Here is a 22,293-nt window from a genome sequence, read left to right on the forward strand (position 1 = left end):
TGGCTTATAGACAGATACTTTATTGATCCCCAAGGGGAAATTCAAGGTCTCAGTAGCATACAGACATCACACACAACATGCACTAACAGCAGAAAAAGTATATAATATAAAAAACACAATAAGGACAATAGAAGATAAAGAATATACTAAAATACAAATTATACTAAATAACACTGAATCTAAATCAAGTGTAAAACAGTATCCACATAGTGTGCTTAGGGGTGATTAAGCATGAGGCACTTACAATGACAGGCAGGGACTGAGCCTGTGATTCTATGCGCATAGTAAGGTAAGGTGCTCTGTGAGAGTCAGTGTCATGGTGATGGTACAAATGAGTAAGTCCAACGGTGCAAGAATAAAATAAATAAATATGGACATATAAGAGAGTAGACAAGGTAATATAGAAAAACTATATCAGTGCAAGAATGGGTTGACGTAGGGTTACAGCCATTATACAAGTATTGATTATAAAGCATTAAGTATAAGTGTGGCCATAATCCGGCTGTGGGATGGATGGAGGGGTTATGCATATGTGCTAATATAGCACGCAAACAGTGAAGCAGTAAGACAGTGGTAAAAAGTGGCTAGTGGACAGACAGTACACAAACATGGAGAGGCAGACAGACTATGCAGAGAAGATCAGTAGAAGAACAGTTCAATGAAGAGGAGAAGAACAGTTCAATGGCTCTGGGGACAAATGACTTCCTCAGTCAGTCTGTTGTGCCAGGCAGTGAGCGAAGTCTCCAGCTGATCAAGCTCTTCTGCTTTGTAATGGTGCTGTGGAGTGGATGACACTCATTGTCCAAAATGTTGATCAGTTTGTTCAGGGTCCTTTTATCAGATATTGAAGTGATGCACTCCAGTTCAGCTCCCACTACAGAGCCAGCTTTCCTTACCAGCCTGTCAATTCGCCCCGCATCCTTCCTTGTGCTTCCTCCCCAGCATACTACTGCATAGAAGAGATCGCTGGCAACAACAGACTGGTAGAACATCCTGAGGAGCTTGCTGCACACATTGAAGGACCGCAGCCTCCTCAGGAAGTACAGCCTGCTCTGCCCTTTCTTGTAAAGTGCATCAGTGTTGGCTGACCAATCCAGTTTATTGTCCAGGTGGAGACCCAGATACTTGCAGGTGCTAACCACCTCCACATTGACCCCATCAATGTGGACTGGTAGCATAGTGGGCTTAGACCTGCGGAAATCCACCACCATCTCCTTGGTCTTTGAAGTGTTGAGTTGAAGATGATTGAGTTTGCACCATTGCACAAAGTCCTCCACCAGGCTTCTGTACTCCTCCTCCTGCCCGTTCCTGATACACCCAAGTCGCCCAGCATCCTTCTTCTTTGTGCTCTTTGTGGAGGGTATCAAGTGTCTTCTGGACAACTATCAGGTCAGCAGTCTTTCCCATGATTGTGGTTGTGTTTACTGAACCAGACTAAGATATCAAAGTCTCAGGAAACCAACATTTCTGTATTATAATATTTGTATTCTAATATTTTGAGAAACTGATTTTTGGTTTGCATGAGCTGTTAGCCGTAATCATCAAGATTAAAACAAAAAATAATTGACTTTATATCGAATTAATCTAGAATATATGAAGGATTCACTTTTTGAAATAAATTAGAGGGGGGGGTGTAACTTTCTCATGATATTCTATTTTTTTGAGACCCACCTGTATTGCACAAAGGATGTAAACATAAACTAACATAACAGTGCCCGTTTTTCTCCAGTTTACCACAAATAACTGCACGGTGACCAAACATGGCACCTTGCTTGTTTTGAACAATGTAAAAGGCTGTGGTTGGTGTTTTCATGCATCCTCTGATTCCAGATTTGGTATTAAAAGGTATTTATCGGTGTATAATTTTGAACAAACATTCGTTTAGAAAAAGAAAGAAAAAAAAAGAGTAGCCTGCATTTTATTTCTATACCTAGGTTTTTTCATTAGCCTAAATGACGCACAAGTGAAACGATGCGAAGTCAGGCAGCCATGGGGTCAGACCTGGTTTTGTCGGTTAAAGTTTTTTTTTTTGTTGCAGAATCTTGTAGTCTAGGGGTAGCTCTAGATTTAGGAAGGTGCCCAGTGATATCCCTTGAGCAATTTCATATATTAACCCTTTCTTGTTCAATGTGCTGAATATAAGGCGAGACTCTTCAGGTGAATAGGGTAAAAAATGTAACTAGCAGATATCACTATGAAACTTCCCCAGTTGATAACTTGCATTAATATGAAAAAGAAAAAAATTATTACAAGTTTTCTGTAATTTAATGTGCCAAAATTAAGAAAAACAAAATAGGAAATACCTCTAATTTCAAGGTGAGTAGGCCTACTCATATCAAATGCAAATCAACTTAAATAAAATGTACTAAAATACAGTGTTCTGTGTGATAGTTATTCAGACAATACTGCATGCATTCAAATTTGGACAATTTAACCCTTTTCTATACCAATTATTTCTGTATTTCAGATAACGCCAGTAGTAGTCCAGTAGTCATGGGGTCAGACCTGGCTTTGTCAGTTATTTATTCATTTATTTTTGCTTAGACTTATTGATTGGGGTGGCTCTTTAATATTTAGGAAGGTGCCTAGTGATATCCCATGGGCAATTTCATATATTAACCCCTAAAGCCCTATGTGCCGAAATCATGAAAAAAAAATAGGAAATACCTCTCATTTCAAGGTGAGTACACATATCAAAAGCAAATCAACTCAAATAGAATGTACTAAAAACAGTTTGCCATGTGATAGTTTTCAGACAATACTTTGTGCATTTAAATTGGGAAAATGTAACCCTTTTCTATGTCAAATAATGAATTCATAATTTCAGATATCTCCTGTAATAATTCAGAATATGTACACATTTCCTAGTATTAGTTTTGCACAGTTCTGGCTCATTTGTTCTTAAACATCCTACAGTACCTTAAAACATGCACAGAACATTGTGCAGGGCACACCATTAACCTGGAAACTGCATCTTAGAGCTACAAGGGGTTTCACTCTTGCAGCCACATCTGATCATCTCCAAAATGGAGTCTGGTGCAAGTTTGACATTTTCTGATAGACTGGTTGGGCTCAGTAACGAATCAATGAATCCTTCTTCAAATAGCAGTTGAATTTCCAACTGAAGTAGCATTCCTCGGTTTCAGGCTCCATGACTGTGAACTCTGTACCAAACTAAAAACTTTCACTTTAATATCCAAGTATAAATATACTATGTCAACTGGATGGGAATTTAAATATTTCAGTTGAGTGGAATCAAAAATCAAGCCTGGATTTTTAAAAAAAATAATTTTGACCTGTGTGTATTATTAGGCCTTAGTATTTTAATGCATGTCTATGGATCAATACTTAAAAATGAATATTCTCTCTAACGAGGTTAGGCTCTGAGCATAGACTATACTGTGATAAAGAATAAAAAATAAATGTATATTTTATGGAAACTAGAACAGTAGTACAGAGCTAAAGTACATCAGCTAAAAGAGGGCAGTGCAGGCTAAGTAGCTGTGTAGTAAGTAGTGACGTGCTAGTGAGGGATGCTATAGCTTGGATGAGTTTCCTCTCCCACTCTGAGAATGAAATCTGCACTTCAGAAGCACTTACATACACCAAACTTTCCAGTCTTATACCTACCATATTCAGATGGCTTTTACAGAGGGGTTTGTTGATATATTATTCCTAGCCTGATTTATGAAATGTTATTCCTAAGAACATGGCGAAAATAGTTTTTTTAAGGCTATTGGCAGTATTTTCTGACTTACTGAATAACTAAGAGATATCCATAATTCCCTGTGTCAAATACTTTTCATCTAATATGTCAACACAATGAAAAAGTAATTTTGAACCTGGCTTTATCCAATGTTCAGATTTAGCTTTTTTATGCAAATCAGCACATATTTAATTAGATCATGCCTAATTTGCATATTTAAACATTAAATTACAGAAAACTTGCAATACATTTTTTTTTTTCATATTAATGTAAGTAATCAACTGGGGAAGTTTCATAGTGATATCTGCTAGTTAATTTTTTTACCCTATCACCTGCAGTGCCTTGCCTTATATTTAGCACATTGAACAAGAAAGGGTTAATATATGAAATTGCTCAAGGGATATCACCGGGCACCCTCTCTAATCTTATTGAGTTACCCCTTGGCAACAAGAAACAGCAAAAAAAAAAAAACTTTAACCCACAAAACCAGGTTCACCTAAATGATGGCATTTGGCTGCCGGACTAATTTTAGAATTTTACATTTAAGCGTAATTTATCGTACCACATCAAACCATTAGAGGGCAGTCAAGTCTTGAAGCGTTACAAACACTGAGCTAGAAGAAGAATTAATCCGGAAAGGAAGAAGGTTGGCAAACATGGCGTCAACCGCTGCGACCCGAACGGCCAGTGCCGCAGGGAGAGTTGTGAAACCAATTTTCAGTCGTGACATTGATGAAGCAAAGCGGAGGGTTCGGGAACTGTATCGGGCATGGTATCGTGAGGCACCAAGTGCAGGTAAAAGCTCAGGCCATGAATAAGTATGTACCCACGATGGAATTACTCAAGGTCGTTATAACGTTAACTTTGACAAACGATAGGACCAGTGGAGTAACCGTTAAGTGAACTAATTTGTTCAACGTCTGGCAATATTTTCTAAATGTTTGTGCATTACTGTGTATTTTTCTTACAGGTATCGATGTAGTAGCCTAGTATATTATCATAGTAGTATAGCTTTATCGTCACATACACAAGCTAACTTAAGTTAGCTGAAACCTAGCTGACGTTAGCCAACGGTAAAACTAGTTGACGTAGGCCTGGTGTCGATGTTTACAACGGAAGTTACTGCTACTGACGGAAGCTACTGCTACTGACAAGCTGGTTGCACCAGCTGTTTTACATTGCATTTATTAATGTAGTAGACGATTTAGCCAAAGCAGATTGCAGCGGGGTTGTGCCTGCTAGATCAGCCCTTGGTTAGCGCGCAGAGCTTCTAATTGAGAGTAGCTTCTAGGTCTAGAAAAGGTTCATTCGACTTAGTACTTCCAGCAGGGTCGTAAATAAAGGGTTTAATTGCAGTTGTTTACTCAAGTCCAAAGAAGTGCACGTCCATGCTGGATCATCGATTGTATTTGCGTTTCCGTGTTTTAGGGACATTGGAAATGGGCTTCAATAGCCTCTTCCCTGGCTACTGCTAGATTGCAGCAGGTGGAAAATGATGCCAACGAGGTGTAATAGTGGTGTGTTTGTTACAGACATAATAAAAGATTGCAGTCGCGGATGGAAACATTATGGCAAACGAAGTCCCATTGCTTAGTGATCTAACAGCAAGTTTCTTCTTTCAGTTACCATATTCCAATTGGACATCACGGTCCCCCAGGCAAGAGACAAAATAAGACAGGAGTTCAACAAGAACAAACATATAACAGATCCTCGCGTTATTGATATGCTTGTAATCAAGGTAAGGCACTTGAGAAACATAATCTTATGCCATATCATGTTCATGTCATAATGATTTTACCTTTAGTTTATTTGAAGAATTTGAACTGCCTAATCCTTATTTCCTTCTTCGCCCTGTGTTGCCTAGGGTAAAATGGAGCTTCAGGAGACCATCAACGTATGGAAGCAGAAGACCCATATAATGCGCTATTTCCATGAGACAGAGACACCTCGCCCCACAGATTTCCTGTCTAAATTTTACCAGGGACATGACCCTTAAACTGCCCTATCCCACCAAACTTCGCCTCTCCCCTGTAGGTTCACAGCCAATGGGTTGTCTGTTCTATTGTCTGAACTGTAAATACACTCATAATGATAAATTATTTGTTGTGCACTCTGTTTCTGTTGGACGTCGGCGTCCTCCCATCTGTTTTGGACAAGCTGTACATTTACACTGTCCATACTGAGGCTTCGAATGGAATGCCGAATGGCCTCTTGGTCAGTGACCAGAATAAACATTTTAATGCATGGGGTTTGACCAATGCTTACAGGACAGTAAGCAACATGTTATACGTTTAGGTAATTCCATAGTATATGTGTGGAATGAGCAGTGTCTTAAAACTAAGTACTCGTATCTGGCATGTCACACTGAAGTCAGAAGACAAACTTTTCCAGTCAAATTTTATTTCACTTTAACTATTGTACAATACACGCACATATGTGGACATAAGGTTTAAATCCTTGTGCTAACACCAGAGCCGCTATCTCAGTAGTAAAGTACGGAGTAGGCACAAGTGGAGATGTGAGAGTACAGGAGAGCACTTCTACATCGGAGTGGCTGGGATTGGATCCTCGAATCTAAGTGGAGTCCCTTTAATTTGGATGTGGCCATTACATGGGACCCTAGAAGGAGAAAGGGTTCTTGGACACTTAAGTCTGGAAAAGTCTGCTGTTAATGACATGGTTAACAACAAAAACACTGGTCCATAACAAACTTACATAGCCTATTAGCTCAGTCATCGTCGTCGTCATCTTCGGGAACAAATATGTCATGCTCCTCCAGAAGAGCTGCGAAGTTCTTGCTGATCAGAGTTCCAACATATAAGAAAGGTATCACAACTATAGTGATGCGGATAAGGCCGAAGGTGGTCTGAAAAGCAAAGCATAAGTTGTACCATTAGTCTCCAACCAACTGGCAACTCCATTAAAAAACACACCATCCTGAGAGCTGGAGTAGTGGACAGCACATTATTCGACATTCATAGCCAAAACGAATGATTTCCGCCTCATGAATTACTAAACGATTGTATGAGATTATCATTCGATTCACTTCCTCGAACATACCTCTGGAAAGACACGTTGCATGTCAAATCGCAGAACTCTGACCGAACGCATACAGGGGGTCATTTTTTATATTAAACTAGTAAATCAACTTTTCTGCATCACCCCTGAGCTTTCTAACATAACATGACTAGCTGTTTTCCGGATTATATGCACCTAAATGTTATCTACACTCAACTGTCACGACAGCGCTGTTGTCTCACAACATTTACGCGTCCCCAACTTACTTTTTTGGGTTTGGGTAAGATGGCACCAGTCGTCGTGGACACAGCGCTTCGACAGGGTGTAAGAGTGGTTAGTGGGCTTCTAAAGCCAGTTAAACCTGTCAATTTCCCAACATTTTTAGAAGCCCACAGCCTCGATGCGCGATACACCACAGACGCCATTTTCCTTGTAGTCGTACAGCTGCTAATTTGCAGCAATGCGGAGAGCTCCCTTTTACAGAGAAGGGCGACAAGTAATCTTAAAGGTATAGAACCTGTCATAAACATCACTTGTCTTCATGGTCATCGCCTTCTCCTCTAGGTGCATCCAAAATTCATCGCCATCGCAACAGTTTTTTTGTTTTTGCAGCCTATAATTAATTCCAAACTCATGAAATCATTCATGACATGATACAGTGTGATTGTAAAGAGACAACTGTGTGATGTAATCACAAAAAGAAAATGCAAGTTATTAGTTTAATTTACATAAAGTTTACGGTTAACAGCCAAGACAGTCCACCAGATATGCATTGTGTTAATGAAGAGCTGCACATGGTCAAAACGTGTACAGATCTGTACAAATGTGCTCATTTTTGTATGCTAAATAAATAATCAAACTACCATGTATTTTGTGTAATATTTACTGACACCCCTCTTATATACAAATAGAAACACTCCAAGGTCATGTATTTCAAAATCTTTTCAATTCATTATTAAATAAACTTAAGAGAAAACAAATAGAGAAGTAATAAATACTTTACAGGAATAAAAATATATACACCGGAGAGATTACATCACCAAATCAAAACCACTATTTTGGTTTAGTTGACATCAGCGCATGAAACATAATATATGTATAGTAACTAATTTTGAAATCACTAGTCCTTCCATAGTGTTCTCGGCTTTTTAGAATACATTAATTTCCCAGACTTGATTCAGTTCAGTCCTAACAAACCAGTTGAAGCAGTGGTAAAGGCAGGGTAATCATAGGTTAGATTATTGCAAAACAGCAGACAACCAATGAGCGTAGTGACATGAGGATTTCAAAAACTGAAGCAAATATAGCTGTACTGTACATGTGCTTAGAAAGTAGTTGTCTGAATACACTCTTGGGTTCTCAGTTGATCCAATGAAATGGACCTTGTGCAGATACATTTATCCAGTTTACAGAGAAAGCCAATATGCATAGAACATGCTTAGGTAGTGGATAGTAAGCAATGTATTTGATTGACTATTTGAATTGACAAAATAATGGTTACACTTTACTTGACAGTGTCGACATAAGAGTGACATGACACTGTCATGAACGTGTCATAAAACGTTATGTTATGTCATAAACGTTAATGACATAACGCTTCTGTTAGTGACATTCGGTTTTTGTCATAACAAGTTAGGGTTAGTGTTAGGTTTAGAGTTATGGTTAGGGTCAGGTTAGGATTAGGGTTAGAGGTTAGGGTTAGGGTTAGGTTTCATGTCTCATGACAGTGTCATGTGTTCATGACAGTGTTATGTCACTCTTATGTCGATACTGTCAAGTAAAAATATTAGTCAGCTTCTTTCACTGAAGAGACCTGTCCACTGGTTTGGTCTTCATCAGATGCTGTATGGCAACATGTCTGGGCAACACTTATCACTGGGGAAAAAAGGGAAAAAATTAATAAAAATGCACTATTTACAATGCATTTCGTGTTGGTATGATCACACTGCTATGTATGAAGCTTTACTGTACAACTACTTCAAGAATTGTCTCTTACCTGATGTTTAAATGACAGCTGCTTGAAGAACTTCTTGATCTCAAAAGCTCTAAGCCTGACAGGCGCTCCTGCTTGGCTCTCCTCACCGAGCCTTACGATCAGTGCTCCCGCAACAGCGGCCTTCAGGCTCAGGCTTTTCACCATGCGCGTCCCCGGTCCCAAACCAGACGTGGGCCGGGAGAACACAGTGATGTAAGCGGCATCTTTCCATTGTTCTTCATAACTCACTAAAAAGAGAAAGGACATGGCTCATAAAAAAAAGACCCAGCTCTGTGCATACTAATATCATGCACATGGAAATATCAGACCAAAGCCACAACGGACATATTCATTACCTGCAGCAGTGAGTATAGTATCAGTGGTGCTAGCCAGTTCCAACAGTATTATGGGGTAGTTTGGGTGCAACATAAACAGCTTTCGGACCACAGGGTCAGTAGGCGCTAAAGCTGAAGATGCCTGCTAAACAACACAGATCCAGCCAAATCATTTTTTCACCTAGCAACTACTCACATCGTTTACCTTTATTTATGTATTACAAGGTGGAACTTAACTTCAGATAGTTACCTTGGTAATGTTCTTCTGTGGTTTTAGAGGGTCACCAGCCCAGAAGAGGAACACAGATTGGCCAGAGGTCGTCATGACAGAGGACCCCTCCAGCACAAGGCGTGGGCAAACAAACTCTGCCTCCCACAGGCTATGGCCGTTTCCTCCATCTATTATCTGAACCTGAGAATTCAATAATACACATTATGAATTCTATGTGAGGGGAGAAGTCCCTTAAATGGCAGTTTGCTTTTCATTTTAGACTCCCAGTTCTAATTCAAGAGACAGTGGTATATTTATTAACCATAGAACATACTAGTCATTTGTACATTAGAGCATTAGGTCTGGACCTATTCGGTTTGTTTTGTTGGTATTAAAGCTGTTTCCAGACTGTGGTATAGGTCCTAGGACCGCCTGGAGGAGGTGGTATGAGCCTGCTTCAAATCTCACTAGAGTATGGACTTTTGTGTGTACATTACCTCATCAATCAACTCTGTGAACCTGTCTGATGCTTACCTGTCACTCCTGATTGAGATCTGGGACATAATTGTATTGTCTTAACAGTATTCTGATTCCAGATCTTAAAACCATACTTCTAAGAAGTTGTACTGTCATCGTAATTTTTTACAATTGACAGATTTGTTTATAATATTTAATCACTTAAGTATGAAATCCATCCTTCCTATTGTATCTCGTGCCCCATTAAAAATAGTCTAGTTAGAGGGTTAAAGCCAATCCTTAAAAGTTTATTGCCCTACGACTAGGTCTAGAGGCTGAATCAGATAATATTGTCCCGACTGTTTGGGTGGATATCATTGTAATGTTGCTGCATGGCAACAATTACCTGACCCCAAAATCATCCAGACAAATCCTCATGAGATTACTTGCCATAAACATGTCATTGTGTACAGCATGTTATTTACCTTTCTCACACCAGCTGCAGACAGCTGAATGAGAACATCAGGAATTCCATCTCCATTGAATTGGCCTGGAGTTGGACGGCTGAAACAATCCAAAAGAGACAACTTTCTGTTTCACTTTCAGTGCATGAACTCTCCTCTGTGAGCAGAAGAGTGAGTGTTGTGCTGCAGAGATTAACATTTATAATTGTTTTTTCTTTTAAAAAGCAATGCCTGCTGACACCCATCACACTGCCATTACACAAGTCCATCCCTCAATGTAAGCTGCACTCACTAAATAGTGGTTACTTTATTAAAGTGCACAGAAGATGAGTACTTAAAAATATTATTATGAAAGCTGATATTTTCAGGGGTGTGTTTGGCAAAGGTAAAAAAAAAATTCATGAGGCAAATCCTATGCGAGGGATGCGAAAACTTTGAAAAATAACCCTTTAAATTATGACATCTGATGACTTTTATGGGAAGTATTGATACATTGAGATACATATATTTCAAACATTATAGCATATTACAATACAGCCTATAAGGCCTAAAGAAAACTAATTTATAATAGAGCAAAGTAGATGTAGTCTATAGACCTACACAGGACTAAACCAAATATGGCTGAAATATATATAGGCCATCATGATTATTTTGCCAACAGTGACGCAGAACCATGGATTTTTTCCATTTATAACATGTTTTGTTTATAACTTAAACCAACATTGAGTTAAAATGTTGACTAAATTATTTACTATACTCCTACTTGATGATAATATACAGCCTGCCCCCTAACAGTCCTCTGTGCCTACGTACAAAATAGTGAATCATGTGATAGGCCTACTGATATTTTGATGCTGATTGAAGAGGTTGCAACTTGAAGGTTGTTGATATTTCAGTTCCAAAGATAATCAAATTACATCGATAACCTCTCCTCCTAAAATAAATGGTAGGCTCTGTTTTAAGCTACTGCACCAGGATTGTGTAGGCTAAGCGGCTACAACACTAGTTTTAAAAGCGCACACACTAAATGGAGAGCTAGGGTTAAAATGCGGACTGCGCCTTTAAATTGGCGACTTTTTATCTATCAGCACAATGCTACAGTAGGCTATTTCCACTAAATATTCAGCTCAATTTTATGTGCAAGACGTTTACTAAGTATGCCAAAGCTTTGATCTCGCACCGTCACCATAACGTTACGTTTTCTCATGGTAAGATGGCATCCTGAAATATGTTTTAGACAAGGTTCACAGAGGTGAACGGCTGGACAAACGCGAAATGACAAGGTGTTAACTAAACAATGTAGTAGGCCTAAGGTAGACAGGCTTTGACAACCTGTAAGGTTAGGCTAGTCTGTCACAGCTAACTTCAAGCAGTTTACACGCGCATAAATTAAAATTCAATATCAGCATCACAAGATTCATTATCGGAAAATCCTGACAGCGAACCCGATGCAAAGCCAAAACGAGGGGGGGGAAAACTTCATACATGATGTCTTTTTAAATCAATTTGTTGACCGTTTCATGGCTTCTGCTGAGAAGTGCGCCCTGCACACACTGAACTTGAATCAAGCATTCTTCAGAACGCAGCTGATCATCCCATCTACTTTCACTTTCAATGAAATCCTGGTAAACGGAATACACTACAAGCGGCGTGATATTCGGAAAGATGTGAAGCACAAAAGCCGTCGTCATTGTCAGCGGCCTGTTATAACGATGGCCTGTGTTATGCAGAAATATAGCCTACCTCTGATCGACAGACCCCCCCCTAAAAAAAAACTCATCGGATCTATACGAATTGCATCGGTCTCATTTTCAAGTCGAAAAAAACGGAAGAATCACACCCCTGTACTTTATTTTGAATACAGAATATTGTGAAAGACACATCATCACAAATCACCAGAGAGGTTTAATGTAGATACCTGTGTATAGCTGAGGAGTTGAATGTCCATGCTGTGCGGGTGTCCTTCTCTTTAAGCACGGAGAGCCTGCTTTTATCACAAATCACCATCCAATCACTTTGACTGGAGTTCATGTTGGACATCACATCCAGGTTGTTGTGATTGTTACATAGTCCAGCCACAAGAGGGAGAAGGAAGATCACTTCCTCTGTGCCACTGTAATATTAATAATATAAGGATAGGTGTATGGATATAATGTTCTTGTCATAGCACGATAAGAACAATGCAAATCTCTGTCCAATTATATATTACAATGCTCATTCCAATAATTCTAGATACTTTAGTATACTTTGTATGGACACTGCAATTCAGTGCTTACAGAAGGACACAACATGATCACATCACTGGTCACTCTATGGATGTACCTTGATATGTGGATGAGTGAGGATGAGTTTGTTTTCCTCAGCTTTTCCCACAGAGGATCCTTCACTTTTATCTTGGGGTCTATGACTCTCACATCACTGGCTTTAGTGTAAATGTCTCTCAAGGAGACTGCCTCCACAGTTCCTGATGAAAACACAATAAAAATACAACATTTGTTGTGTTCTTTTCTAAATACTGAAAATAGAACTCCTTAACGTCAGTAAATGTAATGCATAAAATAATGTCAACCACCTAATGTATACTTTTTATGCTTTAAGAAACACTGAGTACCGTAAATGGAATTTCTTATTTACTGTATATGCGTAATTTCTTATATACTGTATGTATTATTGCATATATGCCAAAAGCCAAAATTCTAAGTTTGATATTGTTTACACTGACAAGTGGATGCTGTGAGTGAACTATTACGTTGTAGCCTATCTGTAATTATTATGTCTAGATATCCAAGTCAGTCATTTACAATCTGAAGAAAGCAGTTAAGGTGATACTTTCTTGAAATGTTTTTGCTGGAAATGTTGAGGTCAGTACTGTTACTAGCAACAGTAATATGATTCTCTATAATGTTTATATTTTGTTTTGTGTTGTGTATACACTTGTAATATGTACCGGTAATAAGAAACCTTACCCAATCCAAAAAGAACGTAATAGGCCCCCATTCTGGTCTCATGGAGAAGAGGTCCAATCAGCTTGCCTTGTCCTGTGAGGTTAAAGTTGACTGGACGACCAATATGGGTGCCATTCAGTGCAGATAGCAGAACCAGACAGAGGTCTGCCTCCTATTAATGAAGAGACATATTCTACATTCAATATTCAAATATTCACTTATCTATGGTATCTATATTCCCTCCAATGCAAATGGCACATATTTCCCAACCTTCTCAGTCATACTGTATGGATTTGCAATTCCATGTAAATTTTGCTGACACTTATATAAAGCTGCTAAATCTAAATCGAACCTCTATTTTATTATTTTGCAATAATCTATTTGACCTCTCACGTCACAATTTGAATATGAATTTGATAAACAATGTTCTACATTAGCCTTTCTCGAACTTCTTTAAAACTGAGGCTCGGTCATGGCAGACTTTGGGGTCATAGGGCCCACCTACACGAACCACCCCAATCAACAAATCATTATGATTATCATTATCACAATTATTATTGTTATGCTATATTGTTATACATGCACTTCAAAGCAGTCGATGTTTAAAGCGCTAACATTGTTCACAATATGTACTAATGTAAAATATAATTACAATAGTTTCATTGCTTTTGCATGGTTGCTTGATGCTTGCATGAAAAGTTCTCAAAACAAAAGTAATTATATGGGTGCCATTGTTTTTTGGATGTTTCCCTCATGCAAGCACACTGGAAGGCAAATGGAAAACATATCCACGAAGAATCCACATCGTTCTATTAAATGTTGTTACATAATTACAGTAAATAGCCTTCCAATAGGTTGAAGAGGAGCTTTGCTACCAACGTCGAGCGGTTTTAGTTTCTCTCCCGCAGACGCGCACACGCATGCACTGAATGAACGCTCATACCACCACTTAATTGTAGCCTATAACTCTGTTTGATGACACCAAATTAGCAAGTATTGTCTCCTGATTGCAGAAACGTTTGTTTTCTGTCGGTCCACGGTTCCTTGATCAATTGCGCAGCAAATTATCAGACTAAGCACCGGGCATAATTTCACTCCGCGGTTCCGCAGACCAGCAGTGGACTGGTGCCGGTCCGCGACCCATAGTTTAAGAAAACTATGCTATGCAGCTTCTTCCGTTCCTGTTGATGTCCAGTATATACTCTATGAGATAAGTGTTATGAAAACCCACATTGTTCTCAGGCAGTGTCACAATAAGCAGGTCAGGGACTGAGTCTCCATCAACATCTGGAAGCAAAACCACTGGTGACTCTATAGCGCCTGGGGTTGCAGACCAAAGCTTCGTTCCTGAACAGACAGATTACAAATACTATCAAGTATCCCTTTAATCGCAGATGCCAAAAACATGTAATCTCATCTAAACAACAAGGTTCAAAGATCAATGCATCAACATATCATGTTTTGGACTGTAGGATTACGTGGATTAGCTGGGAATCTACCTGAAGTGCCATTGATGGCGGTGAGGTGTGAGGAGCCTACCAGCAGACACACAGGGCCAGACTGGAGGGAGAGGCTCTGCTGTCCCCAGTGAGCCCCCTCTGCCGGGTGTGCTGCTGCTGAGGATGCTGCTCCAGTCTGCAGACCACACTGAACAGATATCACAGGCTCTCTCAGCGGCCGCCTCCACAGCACGCTCCCACTGGTGGCAGACAGAGCCACCACACTGTACTCTGAGAGATGGGAAAAGAGGAGAAGAAAAAGAGAGAAGAACAGTGAGATTGACGGAGGAGAAAGGTGGGTGGAAAATGTGAGATTACATGAAACACAGTGAGTGGGGAGGAAAATTATGAAGAAAGAGATGGATAGGGACATCAAAGACCATTAAAAAACGGTGAGAGAAAACATGATAATTCTACAAGGGAAGTAGAAAGAGGAACTTAAAGTGTGTAACAGGCAGCCTGTTGGTTCTATGATATATTAAAAACTGAGTTTAACATTTGCAGAATAGAGTCCCGAAGTGTGACGTAGCGTTTCCATGACGGCAGAATCACTGGATCTAAATAAACTTTCGAAGTGGCTTAAATAGCATTGAATGTAGACATGTGGCTAGCCACATAACATAGATTCCCTAGCGGGTGTAATAGATATTTGGATGGATATTTCACGTCTTCTCAAAGACTGGAGGCTGTTAAGAGTGACGTTTTTTGCCAAAAAGATAAAGCCAAAACACGTTGGTGAATTTAAGGATTTTAACCGCATGCTGTGAAGTTACATGCAGGTCTCTTTTACGGAGGAAACAAATGTTAAAATAAAACTCTGTAGTCACAAATTTGATCGTGTTGGTATGAATATATGTTGTAGTATGTGATTCCTACAGTGTAAAAAATTATACTAACGTCTTAGAAACATTGTAAAATTATTGAAATAGATTAAGAAAGCCACCGCTATGGTGATTTCTAATGGTAGATTGATTTGTTTAGATCCAGTGATATCGCTGCCTTGACAACGCTACGTCATGGCTTCGATACTCTATTGAATCTTGTCACAAACAAGTATAACACAGTCTATGAAGACTTGGCTTGAGAATGTGGATGAGAAATGATGACAAATCACCAGTCAAAGCATTTCTGTATGGTTACCTTTACTGATAGCTTGTGAGCTGGGGACCTGACTTTCATTGGACAACTGGGTGACTCCTATTAATATGTCTTCTATACCATCGTTGTCCACATCCCACAGTGCCAAGGGGAGGGATGTGACACCTGGTGAAAGAAGGTCAAAGATGACAAAGACTTCAACTTCAGCTTTTAAAGCACACAAGTTACATGGTGTTATTAATACACCAGAGGTGCGTTCAAATTTGCAAACATAGGGCAAACATTTGCAAACAGTTTTCTGTTTGAGTTCTCGCCATTTGCAAACACTCGCAAACAACCTGAGGCGATTGAACGCACCTCAGTTATTACACATGAGATGCAAACACTCACAAACAGTCTGAGGAGGTTGAACACACCTCTGTTATTACAGATGAGAGGAAGTCATGGCTCTGCCTTGACAATATCACGTTTGAAACTCTATCAATGTGATGACTTGCTTTACAGTTAATTCCTTTCAAGGCAATGAGATGGGTTTGCAAAATCAGCTCTCTCATGCTAGTGTATGATTGCCCTTTCATCATCACTCACCTCCTGCATCACCACCTTGTTCTCTCTCCCACTGGGGCCTTCTGTCCTCCAGCTGTTGGCAGGGCAGGATAAATGCACACAGTAGAACCACAATCATTGCTAAGCACAGTGGCACTAAGAAGGCAGCTGTGCGAACGGCATTCTTCACTCTGGTTTTTTTACCATCAGGATCACACTCTGACCCTATGCCTCCACCTCCAGTGGATCGCATTCCCTCTCCGTCCTCACTGGTTGCATCCCTGCCCATCTCCCTCTGGCTCCAGTACTGCCTGCACTTCTCATCCTCAGTCTCTGGCCTTGATTTCCCTCGGTGCCTTTCTCTCCACTCGTCCACCTCTTCCTCATCCTCGTCCACATCCTCCTGCTGGGTGAACCTGCTCCCCCTGTTGCTGCGTGAATCTGATGTTCCTAAGCCCATGTTGTTGCTCCTGCCAAGACCGTTGCGAGGGTAGTTGAGCACCAGGTCATCCTCCTCACTGTCGTCCTCACTGTCCGCTTGGGTAAGTGGGTCATACTCTCCTAGCTCCGAGCCCTTCTTACCTGGCGACAGAAACGTAAAATCCAGTGGACATGTTGCAAAGGCGGGGTACATACAATGTAGAAGCCATTGCATTATAATGTTACTTCGCAAACTGCTACATGCATCTAGTTAGCAAACTGGGGTCTATGCCGGGGTCTAGTGTCCTCTAGCAAACAAACAACGGTGTTAGCACTTGGTTGCTATACGACCAAAACACTGTATCAATTATCCTTCAACACCCAATAACGTTACAGGTAAAATGTTTAAGTCATTCGTAACCATTAATGGCACATGGCGAGAAGGTGATCTGTATTGTTATAACATTATAATAAATCCTGCATGCGATACATGTAGCTGCAAGGTGCGTCACAGCAAAATAACGTTTGTCCACGTTGACTGATCTAAAGTCAAACACCGCATCGTCCTCCAAACCATACCTTAACGGCAAGTAAATAATCAATATCGGGGAAAAAATCTATCGTACAAAAGTTACATCACGAGCCTAATGATATAGCCTAAACAAACTGGCTAGCAAACTCCTTTGAAATGAATGAAAATCCAGCTAGGTGGTGAGCTGCTGTGCTAACACAGAGTAACGGGTTTATCGTCAAAACACTGACACGCTGATGTTTAACGAAAAGACATCAGTCTTAAGTCGACCTGTTCCAGATCCAGGTCTTTGTGTTAATTGACGACTTACCGGGCAATTTCAGAGCACGGGATAAAGCTGCTGCCATTGCAAATATACGACGAAGAAACAGCAATTTCAAGCAGCGACTGATTCCAGCGACCGATGTGAGGTTCGCTGACGCTGCGCTCAGCATGCTGGGACTCGCATGAGCCTCGCCTCAGTTCCACCAGGGAATTTCAAATAAACTGGCTCTGGTTGATGTGGCCCCTCAGTGTTTCATCTCATCCTGCCATTCTAAATCATATTGAATCGAATCCCCAATTTCGGTATTTGTTATGGGAATATTCCGGTCCACAAATATGCAGGTAAAATTAAACTTTCAAGTTTGGACTTTGAGCTGAATATTTCAGACCAGCTAAAAGGTGCCATATGCAGGCTTACATATTAACTAGCTACATCTGGCCATGTTTTTTTTTATGCAAAAAAGCAATGGTCCGCACGAAGCCTTTTATGAATAAACAACACCCCCTCAGCCTTACACCAGTCTACAATAGTATGGTTCCGTACATTGTAGCCTAGTGTTTATCCATTTTGATTGACATGAATAGATTATTTATAAATTAATGAACTTTTAATATCATAGTATTTATTAGCCTATTTCCAAACATTTCTAAATATACAGGAAGTTGGTAAAACAGTTAAGAATATCACATTGTGTGACGGTGACAGCTATGTAGGCTGTGTTCCTTCAAGTGCTTTACTAATAAAACTAGATGTATCTGATTGTGGTACATATAACCGCTGCATGGTGTTGCCACCTGCTACCGTGGCCTACTGGTTAGCGCTTCGGACTTGTAACCGGAGGGTTCAAACCCTGACTGAAGTGCCCTTGAGCAAGGCACCTAACCCCCCAATGCTCCCAGAGCGCCGCTGTTGTTGCAGGCAGCTCACTGCGCCGGGATTAGTGTGTGCTTCACCTCACTGTGTGTTCACTGTGTGCTGAGTGTGTTTCACTAATTCACGGATTGGGATAAATGCAGAGACCAAATTTCCCTCACGGGATCAAAAGAGTATATATACTTATACTTAATTATGTAGCCCATCTATTTGCAAGGTATAGCCGACATGACACAAAGTCTATTATGGATCTACTGGCAGGGATGGATTACTGCACGGGCCTACCGGACCCATGCCCAGGGGCCCAAGGGGTCAGGGGGCCCTGAAGCCCAAGCCTTTGCATGGAATCATTGCCTCAATAACAACAGGATAAAATCAGGATGTAGGCTATGAATCTGATTGATAAAATCAGGATGTAGGCTATGAATCTGATTGAATTTAGTATTGGCCATCCCCAAAATGTACCAGAATACAGGAAATCACATTAAACAAACTAAACATTTTCTGGGGGAGGGCCCCCAAACCCCCCCTCCCACATATGCGACAATTAGTGGGGGGCCCTTAATACATCTGGGCCCAGGGGCCCGAAGGTTCATAATCCGCCCATGTCTACTGGGGTCATTAATTGGCGACGAAAGAACATGCACTATACCATGACAAATGTTTTTCTATACCCTCCTACTAAGTTTTTGCACTTCAGTTAAAGTGTAGAAGATGTTGTTCGAATTAAATAGAAAATTACATTTTGAAGTTGACTGGTGGATTCAAATAAAGATTTCAAATGTGTGTGTGTGTGTGTGTGTGTGCGACACCAGGCTACATGTGGAGGACTCCCTGACAGAAGTTGGCGTTGGCCATCACTGTAAAAAAAACTGCAAAATGTATGGCAGCAAAAGTTGCCAACCAGTTACCATAAAATGATGGCTTTCCCCTTTATATATATATATATATAGTCGACAATCGACAATTTGTTGTAAAATCACAATGAAATTGAGCAGCAGCCAATCAAATTGCGGTTATACCAATGAGCAAAGGCGGCTCTCATAGTAAATCAAGATGGCGTCCGGAGTTCATTAGATGGTCCGAGACGGCCGTATTTGCAGATAAAAGTAGTTTGTTTGGCTTTTTATGCTTGGATTTTGTGACCACTAGTGATAAATATTCCCTCTCTCTCTCTCTCTTGCCTATTCTCACTATGGTATAACACTATAAAGTACTATTAATATACTTATTGATATTACCCATTTTGGTTAATACTAACCACTCTATATCTCTCTTTCTTCCCCCCCTTACCTCACTTGTGAGGTATACCCCCCCCCCCACAGTCGTCAGCCATCCTTGTGTTTGGCCCTCATCTCACCTGAAGTCCCATCCCTACGACTGCCCTATCATCATCTATTGCTGTCCCCCTGCACGGATTCCTGGCCCGTGCAGCCTATAGCGACCCACTACTTGCCCTATGACAACTCCTAATCCCCCTGGACAATTCCATTTCCTACACTGGACTATTTGAACTTTCTGGCACTAAACAGGATTCATGCATTATCATACTGGATATGTAACCATCCCACCTCTTGTAACATACACCTCAGGTGGCTTTAAACACCATGTTCTATTCTCTACATAACTAACTTATGCATTTATCATGTATACAGACCTTACTGTTCTGTAACTGACCCTAGGCAGATGGGTCAAGCCCTTGAGTCGTGGATCTGCTCGAGGTTTCTTCCTATATGTATCCCCAATTCTAGGGAGTTTTTCCTCGCCCCCGTTACCCATGGGCCTTCTCTTCTTTTCTTTTCTCTGATTGTCTAACATTCTGTAAAGTGCCATGAGACATGTGTAATGTTTTGGCGCTCTTTAAGTGAAATTAAATTGAAATTGAAACACATAGATGCTGTACATTATAAAATAAGCTGTTATTGTAATCCCAAAACACGTCTGAAATGCTGTTTGAGCCTACCATCTAACATTAGCAAGTTAGCAGTCAATGGTAAAAACACAAGCCTAAAACATTTTTTGAAAGTGATAAATGTGTTTTAACACTGATAATTACTAACTTAACAGTCTAAACCGTTAAGAAACGGTACAATTGTGTTAAAAAAAAACGGTGGATTCTGTTCATTTAAACATTACAGACTGTCTGTACTTTTATGACTGTCTTATTGAAAAAGCTGATTTTACTGTATTTTACAGGTATTCTTTTATTATTAAAAATACAGGAGAAACCCGTATTATTTTACAGTAAATGTCTGTTAAAAAAAAAAATGTTACGGTGTAAACTTGGGAAAGGGGTTCTTGAAGACACATGTCGCCTCCATGGCATGGGGTTTACTGTGAAGAACCAACTGCTGCAACGCATCCCTGAATCCCCAAATGGCATCAACATGGCATATCCGTCTCACAAAGAAACAGTTTGCCACTCTCATCAGTGCATACACCAACTCTGGACAAAGAGCACCGCACTATCCAGGGAACCCTATCTACATACATAAAGTCATACTCATTACATCATGCATAATGGTAGAGTGGGCACAGAACATCACGTCTGAAGCAAGATCCTCGGCCAGCATGAATTGGGGAAAATTAACAGCAATGGGCTCTGGCTCCTCTCCCTCTGTGGGGATCATCGACTGGCGATCACAAACATCTTCCAGATGAAAAACAGGCAACTCTTCTGATCTAAACGCTGGCATCTGGAGTACATAATTGTCTGCCAAAAGGATAGGTAGGATTTCCTTCTTGCTTGAGTCATGCAGGGGGCTGAATGTTGGACTGACATCACATAGATAGATAGATAGATACTTTATTGATCCCCAGGGGAAATTCAAGGTCTCAGCAGCATACAGACAACACAAACACATTCTTTAACAGCAGAAAGAGTAATTAAAGTATATAATATAAAAACACAACAGAGCAATAAGGACAGTAGAAGATAAAGAATATGCTAAATAGGCCTATACTAAAATACAAATTATACTAACTAACACTTAATCTAAATCAATTCTAAAAACAGTATCCACATAGTGGTGATTGATCAATCAGAGCCGCTTGCAATGACTGAGGCAGGGATTGAGCCTGTGATTCTCTGTGCATAGTAAGGTAAGGTAAGGTGCTCTGTGTGAATGAGTGTCATGGTGATAGTGCAATGGTGATAGTGCAAATGAGTAAGTCCAACAGTGCAACAATGCAGAAATAAAGTAAAGTAAAGTCTATATATCTATATATTTAACTATTTTAAGAAAAGGTGTAAGTGTGGCCACAGTTCGGCTGTGGCATGGAGGGAGGGGTTATGCATATGTGCTAATGTGCTAATATAGCACGCAAACAGTGAGGCAGAAAGACAGTGGTAAAAGTGGCTAGTGGACAGACGGTATCCAAACATGGAGGGGGCGAAGAGGCAGACAGACTATGCAGAGAAGTCTATCTCTCCTCTTCCCTTAAGTGAAGCATTGAACAGTTCAATGGCCCTGGGGACAAATGACTTTCTCAGTCTGTCTGTTGTGCAAGGCAGTGAGTGAAGTCTCCAGCTGATCAGGCTCTTCTGCTTAACAATAGTGCTGTGGAGTGGGTGACACTCATTGTCCAAGATGTTGATCAGTTTGTTCAGGGTCCTTTTGTCAGATAGTAAAGTGATGCACTCCAGTTCAGCTCCAACTACAGAGCCAGCTTTCCTTACCAGCAGACCTCTCAAGTCTCACGCATTGAGCGTGAGACACACGCATTTCAATCAAGCGGCAACATTCTAATCTGAACAATGAAGCCTACCCGGAAGTTCGAAAAACTGCAATACATCGAAAATCCGCTAGGGACTGGTCCCAAAAGCGAGCAAATGTCCATAGACTCCCATGTTAAAATGTCCGTTTTCACAGCGTAAATACATGTTTTTAAAGCCTGGTCCCATGGACTTTTATTGTACTTTTCGGTAGTTTCCCAGTGCCTGACAACTG

The 22,293-nt window shown here is 40.4% G+C and overlaps 2 protein-coding genes across 3 annotated transcripts; one reads left to right on the forward strand and one right to left on the reverse strand.

Moving 5' to 3' along the window:
* The first annotated feature begins 4,225 nt into the window (after positions 1-4,225).
* ndufa6 (NADH:ubiquinone oxidoreductase subunit A6) lies at positions 4,226-5,802 on the forward strand. Its single transcript, XM_042086888.1, has 3 exons — positions 4,226-4,501; positions 5,329-5,444; positions 5,571-5,802. Exons 1-3 carry the CDS (start codon positions 4,363-4,365, stop codon positions 5,700-5,702), a joined length of 387 nt encoding a protein of 128 aa, XP_041942822.1. The 5' UTR covers positions 4,226-4,362; the 3' UTR covers positions 5,703-5,802.
* A 2,588-nt stretch (positions 5,803-8,390) lies between these two features.
* Positions 8,391-17,823, reverse strand: fam234b (family with sequence similarity 234 member B). 2 transcript variants are annotated; one of them, XM_042086878.1, is made up of 13 exons: positions 17,516-17,817; positions 16,296-16,835; positions 15,750-15,872; positions 14,610-14,840; positions 14,342-14,457; positions 13,132-13,282; positions 12,488-12,629; positions 12,084-12,278; positions 10,187-10,265; positions 9,285-9,446; positions 9,056-9,179; positions 8,721-8,947; positions 8,391-8,599 (listed from the first exon to the last, which is right to left on the reverse strand). In XM_042086878.1, the coding sequence occupies exons 1-13, from the start codon at positions 17,637-17,639 to the stop codon at positions 8,597-8,599; spliced, it is 2,217 nt and encodes a 738-aa protein (XP_041942812.1). In that variant the 5' UTR covers positions 17,640-17,817; the 3' UTR covers positions 8,391-8,596. The 2 variants fall into 2 exon arrangements, with proteins under 2 accessions (XP_041942812.1, XP_041942811.1); XM_042086877.1 differs by lacking the exon at positions 8,391-8,599 and having other exon boundaries at positions 8,703-8,947; positions 9,056-9,176; positions 17,516-17,823.
* Positions 17,824-22,293: the final 4,470 nt, after the last annotated feature.

Source organism: Alosa sapidissima, chromosome 3 (genome assembly GCF_018492685.1).
Source record: "Alosa sapidissima isolate fAloSap1 chromosome 3, fAloSap1.pri, whole genome shotgun sequence".
In the NCBI taxonomy this organism is placed as follows: domain Eukaryota; kingdom Metazoa; phylum Chordata; class Actinopteri; order Clupeiformes; family Clupeidae; genus Alosa; species Alosa sapidissima.